Raw genomic sequence first — 12,650 nt, 5'->3', positions numbered from 1 at the left:
TAATGAGCCTTCATATGAATGCTGGTTAGCAATAATCTGCCTATGTAAAGGTGCCACCGATTACCTGATGAACAAGCAAATGTAATAGGATTGTCTGTGCAGACACCTAAATCATTGTTTTCTGGAAGCAGATTGTGCTGTCTAAACAGCCTCTGGCGGCAAACAATGATTCTGTATGGGTAGGAGGGACGGCATTAGCAATCGCTCCTCCTCATAGTGGAGGAAATCTCTGCATGTAATTGCATAGGTCTCCTCCACTGACTTCCTTCACCTTCAGGTCGGGGGCATTTAGTAGTCAGTGCAAAAACTGCAGGATTATTTTAAACATAGATAGTGACAAGAAAAATGAAAATGACATCACCAAAAGCTCTTTCAAATGTTTTTAACATAAAATGTAATTTAGCTCATTTTCTGATGACACATTCCCTTTAATTAACACAAAGCAGAATACCCTTCCTTACCTCTATATGTTTCAGAGACTCATATAAGGACAGCGTGCTTCCCCTGCCTGTCTTTCTGGAAAGGTGAAATCCACGGTCTGATTGCTTACTAAGCCTTCGGCTGCCTTTTCCAGTTGTTGTATTACGGTTTATTTCTCCTTTGGTGTAGTGACTACCAGAAATTGAACTGGTAAGTTCCTGGAATAGATCACATCTGTACTTGAGATTATGTGAATTTTTAAATCAAGAGCACAAGAATAAGAATACAAAAATTTAAGTTGAAGACAGAAAAAGGAAACATAACATTAAAATTTCTTCATGGTTTCCATAATATATTACTATACTTTCTGAATTTTAAAACAACAAAATGCACACTGGGGCAGATTTCCTAACAGTGTTTAAGATTTAGACAGTGTGGGGGTAATTTATCATGAGGGTAATGGTCAAGGAAGTCATTTTCTGGATTGTCTCGTTTTTTGTGCCAAATGTAAAAAATGTTGCACGCCTATTATTATTTTCCATCAGCTTCTATGTCAACTGAGGTGGACTTGTGACTTTTTTTGTGACATTTCAAATTGAAAAACCTGGCTTAAAATGTAACTTTGTACAAAAGACCATCACAGCCATTAGAAAACATAGAGTTACAAGAATGGTGCAAAATACATTAAAATGTCACAAATACTTTTTATATTTGCACATTTTGTACGTCACAGACAAACAGCTAAAGACATTTCACTTTTCTGGTTCAAAGACTTTCTTACATTACTCCCTGTAAATTTAGACTAAACTGCACCAGATTTATCACAGTGGATGATGCTGGATGATAAATCTGGCGCACCTTTAGGCTGTCTAGTCTTTTAGTTGGCCTGCTCTACACTAAAATAATGCTGCATACTTTTGGCTCATTTTTTGGCACAAACTGTCACATCTTAAGCCATGCCCTTTCAGGTGGGGCATGCATGCATGTTTACCGCTAAGTGACACCCCCATACCGTACAAGGCAGAAATTTTACAAATTTTTGGGTGCACTTTTAGTAAGTCTTCCCCACAATACTTTCTTATAGCCATGCATAAAATTTTTATACTACGTTATAAGATTGTAATGTTTTATAAACCTCTAAGGCCATGACGGGACGTGACTATAAGGAGACGCACCCAGCCCCGTTAGATGAGGGGACCCAAGTGCCCCTTTGCCACATAAGAAGGCACCAGTGATATACTTAGTGCGTGACAGATGCATGGCCATGTTAGAGATTTTGCATTAGGTCACCAGAGCTTTAAAGGGAACCTGTCACCAGTTTTATGGTGTCCTAACTAAGGGCAACATAAATAAGTGACTGATTCGCTTAGCAAAATGCTGGGTCACTTTCTTTAATTGACCCAGTCAATCTGCCAACATCTTGTATTGAAAAGCTCCAGCTGATAATGATGAGTCATGAATATTCATGAGCCCCTGACTCTCCCCGCCCACCTGCTGCTGAATGACATTTATTTTCCATATGAATCAGCACCAGGTGGGCAGGGGAGTGGCTATAGCTCTAAATGACATATACGCTGGACTCAATGACATCACGCTGGACTCCCATCAGCTCATTAGCATGCGGCATCTTTGTGTGTATATTATGAGGTAACCATCTGTCACACCAGTAAGTGAATAGATCTAAGGCACTTTTAGTAGTTAATTATTGTATATAATTAGTTAGATTATAATCAAATATCCACATGACAGGTTCCCTTTAAATCACACCTTTTCACAATCTACAGAGCATAGATATGATGTAGTTCTATTAATTTGTAAACCGTTTCATTTGGTGATAATTACTGTTGGTAAACTCCTCGCCCTTCATAAACTCCTTAAAAGCTGAGATGCATATCATATCATTTTGTGACTCTCTTCAGTCACATACCTCATTTTCCATTTTCCTGGGTGATAAGAGTCTGCTGTGAGGACTAAGGTCAAATATTCTACTTAGCCAGACTTCTTCACAGTTCTTCAAGGAGCTTTCAATTGTCACATCTCGAATGGCTCTCTGTACAGTTGTCCTTACATCTTCTGTGTGCTCTGATATAACATAAATTGCAATCAAACAGTCTGTTAGCCTTGATACAATACACCATTGTTAACATTTTAATCTCTCGGTGTCCAACTATACAGTGGAGCTGATAATTTGGAGAAATTAATTAAGCACAATTGTAAATCATAAACATATTTCTATGATTTAATCTTTTTTTTCTTTACAAACTACACTTTGTAGATTAATAGATTCCCATAAAGGATCAAGCCATAGTAGTTTATATCTTTGCCTAGATCACAGGCCATCAAGATGCAATAAAGTTGCTGGAATAGATTTAGCTGTATGTGCTGGAATGGAGAGGATGGGGTGCTGGTTAGAACAAAGAGCTTGCAGTTATTTTCCAGATTTCTTCAGACTGGCACATAATGCCGGCTACCAGTATGTAAAACTATCCAGGATGAAACCAGTATAATGGTTTGGCTGTGACTATAGCAGTCACAATCTTAAGCTGAAAATTACCTGAAGCCCAACCCTATTCATTAACAGAAACACTCACATAAAAAGTCTCCCTACTTTGGTGCAGCATGGCAGTTACTCTATTGCTCAAGTTCTCACCTATTTAGCAAGATAAATATATAGGGCAAATTAATTAGATTTTGGGCTCTTTTTATTGATAATATCATGGTATCATTGTATGTAATAAACTGGGAAATTTGGTCTTTTGAAAAAAACAAATCCCTTAAATGAACTTAACAAGACCAGTTATTTGTAAAACATACTCTGTAAGTCCATAGCAAGTAGATCACCCAGGGTCATTGCCTTTAGGCTATCGGCAGTAACTCGAAGCATGCCCCCAGTCTGGCGGACAAGTTGGTTCCAATGTCTTGTCCTCATTGTAGGATTACTGAGGTCTTCTATTAAAGGCAAGGTCATCTAGAATGATAAAAATCAAATGCTTTAGGTACGGTATAGACTGAATAGCAATCTAATAAAGACCACTTTCAATATATTATTGGGTCACCACTAAAAATGTACATCTTTTTTTGGAACTAGAGTCAATAATCAACTTACAGTATGGCACTGTATGCATACACAGTAGCAGATGACATGGTCTTCTGCTGGTATACATAAGGAAATCTTGCCGATGTATATCTCTAATGATAGACTCTAATACAGTCTGCACAGAGCCTTAGTATTACTTTAAAGGGGTTGTGCAAGAAATGGGGAGGGTAGGCAAACCCCCCTCCCCCACTTTGCAGGACCTGTAAATAGAAGTTAACTGAAAATATTACTGGTTCTGGCTCCCAGCTCATTTTCCTCCAAGCCTGCAATGCTTCACTGGGCTCCCTCGCTGTCAACATCCTGCTTGACATCGCTGCAGCCAATCACTGACCGCTGCAGAGACTGTGGCCATTTGTCATGAGGTAAGGGGATCCGGTCGCCACTGCAGCCTCTGATTGGCTGTGGCAATGTTAAACAGCATGTTGACAGGGAGGGAGCCCAGAGGAGCATCACAGGCTGGAAGGAAAAGCAGCGAGGGGCAGGGAAGCAGGCATGTATTCTTCCCCTTACAGGCCCTGCCAAGTGAGGGGGTTTGCCAACTCCTACCCCCCCCCCCCCCTTGCACAACCCCTTTAAATAATTAAGACCGGAATTTTAGACACCGGTCTAAGCTGGCGCTTGATGCGCCTAAGTTATGTAGAGGTGCCAGCCTCTACACAACTTAGGCACTGGCCGTGCAACTTGCATGGAGATTTAAGTAATTTTCTATACCAAAAACAGGCATAGAAAATGATAATTGAGGCTGGCAGGCCAGCCAGTCCACTTCCCCACCCACACCACACCGCCTTTTTCCGCCACCTCAGTAAAGTTGCGTGCGCAGGAAAAAGTGACAGATTCAGTTGCAAATGCCTTTTACAACTGAATCTGCGACAAAAGTATGCCAAAAAGTGCCGTATTTTGCTTCATAAATGACCCCCTTAAGTCCTATCCTGTGGGAGCTAGCTAAGTTGTTACAATGGGACAACCCGTTTAAAGCAGTTTGGATTATAATACATAGGATCCTCATATAAGAAAACACTACATTTATAAAAATGTCAGAAAAAAGAACTTACATGCATGATATTGACAACTTCCAACACTTTCTTGTAAACATCCCATTCTTGGATCTCTCCAGGAAAAGACTGCAAAAGAGCTAGATGATTTTTTGTCCTTTTGTAAATTTCATCTGTGTTCATATTCTGCCACAACTCCTTCTTCCATATGTCCTGCTCTTGAAGAATTGAATCTACATGTTTCCACACAAGGCTGAGTTTCTGCAGCAGGTCTTCACAGCTAAGACAGGTCCAAAAAATAATATCAGATGTAATCATGGCAGAAATGATAAGGGCTCATTCAGATGAATGATTTTCCTATCTGGGTAGTAAATGGGTCAATTCATATAACCAATTTTACATTCCGGTCCTTGCCAAGAAAATCACAGCATGCACAATCCAGCCCCAATTCTCCTTCAAGACTCATTCACTCACCATTAGGTCTGCAAAAACCCTGGACAGCTGACGTCATCTGAGTGAGGCCAGTTTCAAAACTTCATTGTGTTTAGTAGTCATATCATGGGAGGGTTTAACGGTGTCGGAATAAGCCTTGAGGGTGTTGGTACATGGAGCGGGTCCTGCCACAGTAACTGCATGCAGATTGCCGCCGCTACTTGCTGGGTTGCACCTGGTGGCAATCCACATGCAGTTACCAGAACCGGAATGATTCAGTATTAGATGTGAAAAAAAAAAAAATCTCTAACTGGACAACAGCAGTAGGCTGGTTTTCGAGGTTTTATAGTTTCAAGCTACAGCTGCAGTCAGATGACACGTTGAGTTGCTGTCCAAAAGTCTCCACATAGTTTAAGTCTAAAAATCTTACAATCTTTTATTTAAAAAAAAAACTAAGGAAATATGTAGATAACACATACTTGTTTAAAATGGAGAAATCAACCACCGTAGCCTCCAGAAGATCTTGAAGTTCTTTTAGGTCTTTTGCTTCGTTTTGCAAGATTTGAACCCGAGCGTTGAAATTATAAATGATTCTAAAGGCTTCCTGCGATGTGCATTCATAGTTGTATACCTCAGAAGTCTCAATATCAGAGCCCAGAACATCAAGCTTACGTTGAAACAGTTCTAAATCCTGTTACAAAAATCAAATAAATATACAGGAAAAATACATTTCAAAATGGAGCAAATGACAATGGGGGATATTAATCAAAACTGGTGTAAAGAAAGACTAGCCTAGTTGCCCATAGCAACCATAATTCACCTTTCATTTTCCAAAGGAGCTCTGACAAATAAATGTTGGAATCTGATTGGTTGCTACACTAAGTTTTACTTTGCACCACCTTTGAAATCTCCCCCATTGTTCAAATATTAACACCAAGATACTAACTCTCAGTTCTCTGAAGCCAAAACTGCTTTCCATCACTTCCCATACACACTTGCTGTAGCCAGCAGCTCCCTGCCAGCCAATTAGATTGGATTACTGAGAGACACGCCTCCTCACTCTGAAGCCTAATGCAGGCATGCAGTGTGAAGGACCGCCCCTCCGACTTCCTGTTTTCTTAGCCAGAGACAGACAAGCCATAGCAACTGTCTTTGAAGGGAGCAGTGGAAAGGGACAGGGGACATTAATGAAAGCTGTTATTATAAAGTAATTACAGATCTTTTGACAATCATTGACAGACTAACTCAGGTATACATGCCTAGCTCTAATAAACTAGCAAAAGACAATGGGGGCATATGGCTAGGATATGCCCACATTGTCTGATAGGTGCAGATCACAGAAGTGGAGCTAAGAATGTTACAGGGAAAGTGGTAGCTGGAGTACCCCGGGTTTCCTGGGGTCCGGCCACCAACAAGCGCTCTCCCCATACAAGTGAATGGGAGCGCACCACGCTTGCGCAGCCACCGCTCCCATTCATTTCTATGGGGCTAACGGAAATAGCCAAGCCAGCTCTCTGCTATTTTCAGCAGCCCCATAGAAATGAATGGAGGGCGGCTGCTTATTCGCAGTGCGCTCTCCACAACTTTCCGTTCTCAATGTAGGTGTGGGTCCCAGAGGTGGGGCCCACACCTATCAGACAATGGGGGCATATCCAAGCTAGCCAAGCAGAAAGTTAAAAAGAAAAAAAGTTTTTTTTTGTTGGGAGAATTCAATGGGGGGGACTTTCCCTGGGACCCATGCCGATCTTTTAATATTTGTGTACCAGTATGTGTTGGGTGTGATATTGTACAGTGTATGTATGCTCAGTAGCTCAGTCTAATGCATTGTTAAAAATCTTTTTTGTCGCTGTCTTTAAAAGGGGCTATCACATTTTAGTTTATACAAGCAGAAAAGCTCTTGTTTTTAAGCTCTAAAGAAAGCTATGTTTTTCTCAAGACATCAGTGGAAAATTATCATGTAATTTTCAGTGACACCACTTAACCTGCACAGAATAGCATACAAGTGAATACACTGGCTTGCAAGCAGTAGTTCAATTCAATAGTACTTTAGTAATTAAACTAGATTGACCTCCTCTGTCCATGTACATTTTAAATTAAAAAAACATCTGAATCTCTAAACCTTTAAGCTTCACTTATTAATTTTGACCCCTAAAAAGTAAAGTATTACAAGAAAAGGTTGCTATAGTCACTTTATTTGAAATAGAGAAAACTGAATCAGGCCTAGAGGATAAAATATTTCCCATCATGAAACATGACGGAATAGTGTTTCCACTATGCACATTGCTAACCAAATACAGTGTTTACCGCATTTGGAACCCACAGTAAGTCATTCCTCAAGTTTCTTATAATTTGTGTATGACCATTCTTGGGCTACACAGAAGCAGGAGGCATCCTGTCTACTCCACTCTAGGCGAAACAAGTATAAAACATATACAGTTTAAATTGTGGTGCCTCTTATATGCCATGAGACTGATACTCCTGGCAGAATGGGCATGACCAATCAACTGTTTATTGGCAATTGTAATGCTGAGCAGCCAGTTCCTCCCAGCTGATCAGTGGCCACACATCAGTTGGTTTCCTCTGGTACATACAAATGTGACTTCTGATCCTAACTTCAGTGACATGTTTATACAATGCTCACATAATTTTCATTAAAGAGGATCTTTAACCTAGAACTTACCTCAGCCACCTAATGAATCTATAATAATAAACTAGGCACTTCCTTAAATAATCAACCCAGTTTTTTTTTTTATTAACATAGAAACATAGAATGTGTCGGCAGATAAGAACCATTTGGCCCATCTAGTCTGCCCAATATACTGAATACTATGGATAGCCCCTGGCCCTATCTTATATGAAGGATGGCCTTATGCCTATCCCATGCATGCTTAAACTCCTTCGCTGTATTTGCAGCTACCACTTCTGCAGGAAGGCTATTCCATGCATCCACTACTCTCTCAGTAAAGTAATACTTCCTGATATTACTTTTAAACCTTTGCCCCTCTAATTTAAAACTATGTCCTCTTGTAGCAGTTTTTCTTTTTTTAAATATTCTCTCCTCTTTTACCTTGTTGATTCCCTTTATGTATTTAAAAGTTTCTATCATATCCCCTCTGTATCGTCTTTCTTTTAAGCTATACATGTTAAGGTCCTTTAATCTTTCCTGGTAAGTTTTATCCTGCAATCCATGTACCAGTTTAATAGCTCTTCTCTGAACTCTCTCCAAAGTACCAATATCCTTCTGGAAATATGGTCTCCAGTACCGAGCACAATACTCTAAATGAGGTCTCGCTAGTGCTCTGTAGAGCGGCATGAGCACCTCCCTCTTTCTACTGGTAATGCCTCTCCCTATACACCCAAGCATTCTGCTAGCATTTCCTGCTGCTCTATGACATTGTCTGCCTACCTTTAAGTCTTCTGAAATAATGACCCCTAAATCCCTTTCCTCAGATACTGAGGTTAGGACTGTATCACTGATTTTATATTCTGCTCTTGGGTTTTTACGTCCCAGGTGCATTATCTTGCACTTATCAACATTAAATTTTAGTTGCCAGATTTTTGACCATTCCTCTAGTTTTCCTAAATCCTTTTCCATTTGGTGTATCCCTCCAGGAACATCAACTTTGTTACAAATCTTTGTGTCATCAGCAAAGGCACACCTTACCATCAAAGCCTTCTGCAATTTCGCTGATAAAGATATTAAACAATATGGGTCCCAGAACAGATCCCTGAGGTACCCCACTGGTAACAAGACCATGGTCTGAATATACTCCATTGACTACAACCCTCTGTTGTCTGTCCCTCAGCCACTGCCTAATCCATTCAACAATATGGTAGTCCAATTACAAAGACTGCAATTTATTGATAAGCCTTCTATGTGGGGCAGTATCAAAAGCCTTACTAAAGTCTAGATAAGTGATGTCTACTGCACCTCCGCCATCTATTATTTTAGTCAAAAAATCAATAAGATTAGTTTGACATGATCTCCCTGAAGTAAACCCATGCTGTTTTTAATCTTTCAATCCATGGGATTTTAGATGTTCCACAATCCTCTCCTTAAGTATGGTTTCCATTAATTTCCCCACTATTGATGTCAGGCTGGTTGAGCTGCTGTACATTATCTAGCTAAATGTAGTACAGTTTTCTGTGCCACTTGCACAGGGGCCCACAGGGGAATTGCTATTTCCTGATCAAGTAACTATAAAGAAGTAATAGATTACAGCAGTGCAGTGGTTTCAGTAAAACAACTGTTCTGCTTCACAAATGTTTCTTGTACATGCAAATATGTATGAAACATTTTAATATTCATGCATTTGCACAACAGGTGGAAATTCAGTACCAAAATAAAACTGTGAGAAGGCAGCAAAAATATTTTAGCTAAATTAGCTTTGTAGAGGCCTTTCTAAGAGTTCTTACTTGAAAATACATAAAGATTATAATGCTTTCAGTAGTTGTAACAATCTTATATAGACTGTATTAAAATTAACGCAATCAATACAGGGATTATTGAGGATTAGTCAGAGAAATTACCCTGGTGACTATGTCAGCTTCGTGCTGTATCCTAGGACCCAGACGTTGCTTGGCAAGTGACACCTTGGTTTTCATACTGTTCCAGCGTGCAGGCATTGTCCTATAAAGAACGTCACTCTCTGCTGGAAGAGACATCAGATGCTTTCCTAAAAGAGTCACTGTTTTCTGCAACACAGCGAACTGCACCTCCATCTCCACTTGCTTGGAAGAAACCTTGTTTAGTAAAGAAATAAATACTTAGACATTACATAGACACATTAAAACAAATGCCTTATCACTAAATAGCTGTATATTTGGTATAGGCAATGCATATACCAGTAAAATATGTAAATGTCTGCACAGCTAAGGAATCGTACCTGTAGCTACAAAGAAGTGGTTTGTGGTCCATCTGACACCATTTTCTAAATTAAAATTTCTCAGCATTTAAGACATTCACCCCACTACCTGTCATTTTATTTTAGAAACTACACCCCTCACATTATTCAATAATTTAATTTCAAAATGTCATTTTTTGGGAGAGTTTCCAATTAAATCAAATTTTCCTGTAAAACAGCAGGAGTTAACAGCAAAACAAACCTCAATGTATATTACCCTGATTCTGCATTTTACAGAAACACCACATATGAAGTCATAAATGGCTGCATGGGAATGGCTGGGTTCAGAAGGGAAGGAGCGCCATATGGTTTTTGAAGGGCAGATTTTACTGGAATTTGGAATCATTTTTGTCACATTTTAAGAATCCCTGATGTAGAAAAACACCCCAAAAATGACCCAATTTTGGAAACTGCACCCTTCAAGAATTTTTTTGTTCGGTGCAGTGAGCACTTTGACCCAACAGGCATTTCATAGTACTTATAGACAAAATGAAAAGTTTCATTTCTTCCAATAAAATGTACTTTTTAGCCCTAATTTTTTCATATTCATAGGGGCTAACAGGAGAAAAAGCACCCCACAATTTGTTATGTATTTTTTCCTTAATATGGCAATAGCCCGAGCCCGGGCCAGAGAAAGCACTTAGGTACGAAACGGCCGTCGCCCATTCAGCTGGTTACATCACTGCATTTGTTGTCCGCTACCCACTGCCAATAAAAAGAAGTCCTGTATCAGCGCAAAAAAGGGGTGAGTGCCGTCCGTTTTTTCTATTATTACCTACCATAGCAATCATTGTCACCACATGATCGCATTGTGGGAAGTGATGTAAAGCGCTTAGGCTTTTAAGGGGTGAATACACCAGCATCTGTGAAAACTCTGAGGGTTACAGCATCAGCCTGGGCGTTATCGACAGCCAGGGCCCTGTCCCTGATCGGGCAAGCACTGCTCCTGTGCCCGCCTAATCAGCATGTTGTAACAGTAAGCCACTGGTCGTTAACCCCTTCCCGATGCGCTGTATATACAAACCGGATTCCAAAAGTTGGGACACTAAACAAATTGCAAATAAAAACTGAATGCAATGATGTGGAGATGGCAAATGTTAATATTTTATTTGTAATAGAACGTAGATGACAGATCAAATGTTTAATCTGAGTAAATGTATCATTTTAAAGGAAAAGTACGTTGATTCAAATTTTCACGGTGTCAACAAATCCCCAAAAAGTTGGGACAAGTAGCAATAAGAGGCTGGAAAAAGTAAATTTGAGCATAACAAAGAGCTGGAAGACCAATTAACACTAATTAGGTCAATTGGCAACATGATTGGGTATAAAAAGAGCTTCTCAGAGTGGCAGTGACTCTCAGAAGCCAAGATGGGTAGAGGATCACCAATTCCCACAATGTTGCGCAGAAAGATAGTGGAGCAATATCAGAAAGGTGTTACCCAGCGAAAAATTGCAATGACTTTGCATCTATCATCATCAACTGTGCATAACATCATCCGAAGATTCAGAGAATCTGGAACAATCTCTGTGCGTAAGGGTCAATGCCGTAAAACCATACTGGATGCCCGTGATCTCCGGGCCCTTAAACGACACTGCACCACAAACACAAATGCTACTGTAAAGGAAATCACAGAATGGGCTCAGGAATACTTCCAGAAACCATTGTCAGTGAACACAATCCACCGTGCCACCGTGGAAAGGCACCATCAATGCAGAAAAATATATTCAGGTTCTAGAACAACATATGCTCCCATCCAGACGTCATCTCTTTCAGGGAAGACCCTGCATTTTTCAACAAGATATTGCCAGACCACATTCTGCATCAATCACAACATCATGGCTGCGTAGGAGAAGGATCCGGGTACTGAAATGGCCAGTCTGCAGTCCAGATCTTTCACCTATAGAGAACATTTGGCGCATCATAAAGAGGAAGGTGCAACAAAGAAGGCCCAAGACGATTGAACAGTTAGAGGCCTGTATTAGACAAGAATGGGAGAGCATTCTTATTTCTAAACTTGAGAAACTGGTCTCCTCGGTCCCCAGACGTCTGTTGAGTGTTGTAAGAAGAAGGGGAGATGCCACACAGTGGTGAAAATGGCCTTGTCCCAACTTTTTGGGGATTTGTTGACACCATGAAATTCTGATTCAACATATTTTTCCCTTAAAATGGTACATTTTCTCAGTTTAAACTTTTGTTCCGTGATTTATGTTCTATTCTGAATAAAATATTAGAAGTTGGCACCTCCACATCATTGCATTCAGTTTTTATTCACGATTTGTATAGTATCCCAACTTTTTTGGAATCCGGTTTGTACATGTTGGGAAGGGGTTAATAAGAAAACAACATAGCCTACATTTAAATAAATATTTGAGTTTTGTAATATTGATGAGCTATCCACAGGATACGTCATCAATCATCAATACCAGATCGGTGAGGGGACAGCCCACAGCACTCTAATCTATCAGATGTTTGAAGGTGCTATACTACTTGTACGAGCACTGTGTCCTTTTCTATGTTTACATGCTGTCTACATTTAAATGGCAGTATAATCTAGACAGCGCGCTGGCAAACAATGAAGAGGACATAGGGCTTGTGCAAGCGACATGGCCCCTTCAAACAGCTTATCAGTGTGGTGCCAGGCATCAGACCTTTTCTTGCAATAAATAAAGTAGCTCTACACATAAAGCAAAAAAGGAGAAAAACTATCCTCACACATGAATGCACAAACAATATCTGTTTCAAAGATATTACCAGAAGTTGGATAAAATGCCATATTGCCCTAACCTTCAACGTATACATATATT

The 12,650-nt window shown here is 39.9% G+C and overlaps 1 protein-coding gene across 1 annotated transcript in view; it reads right to left on the bottom strand.

Annotated features, from left to right (window-relative positions):
• LOC122931526 (dynein beta chain, flagellar outer arm-like) overlaps nucleotides 1-12,650 on the bottom strand; it is a 466,905-nt gene that overhangs the window by 382,242 nt on the left and 72,013 nt on the right. The window contains exons 26-31 of the mRNA XM_044285594.1: nucleotides 9,472-9,684; nucleotides 5,421-5,632; nucleotides 4,570-4,789; nucleotides 3,235-3,388; nucleotides 2,348-2,502; nucleotides 462-638 (exon numbers count right to left, since the gene is read on the bottom strand). Of these exons, the coding sequence (XP_044141529.1) occupies nucleotides 462-638; nucleotides 2,348-2,502; nucleotides 3,235-3,388; nucleotides 4,570-4,789; nucleotides 5,421-5,632; nucleotides 9,472-9,684 (1,131 nt within the window). The remainder of the gene's footprint in view (nucleotides 1-461; nucleotides 639-2,347; nucleotides 2,503-3,234; nucleotides 3,389-4,569; nucleotides 4,790-5,420; nucleotides 5,633-9,471; nucleotides 9,685-12,650) is intronic.

This window comes from Bufo gargarizans, chromosome 3 (assembly GCF_014858855.1).
Source record: "Bufo gargarizans isolate SCDJY-AF-19 chromosome 3, ASM1485885v1, whole genome shotgun sequence".
Taxonomy (NCBI): domain Eukaryota; kingdom Metazoa; phylum Chordata; class Amphibia; order Anura; family Bufonidae; genus Bufo; species Bufo gargarizans.
Note: the sequence above shows the minus strand (reverse complement) of the source record. Positions and strands in the feature narration are given on the sequence as shown.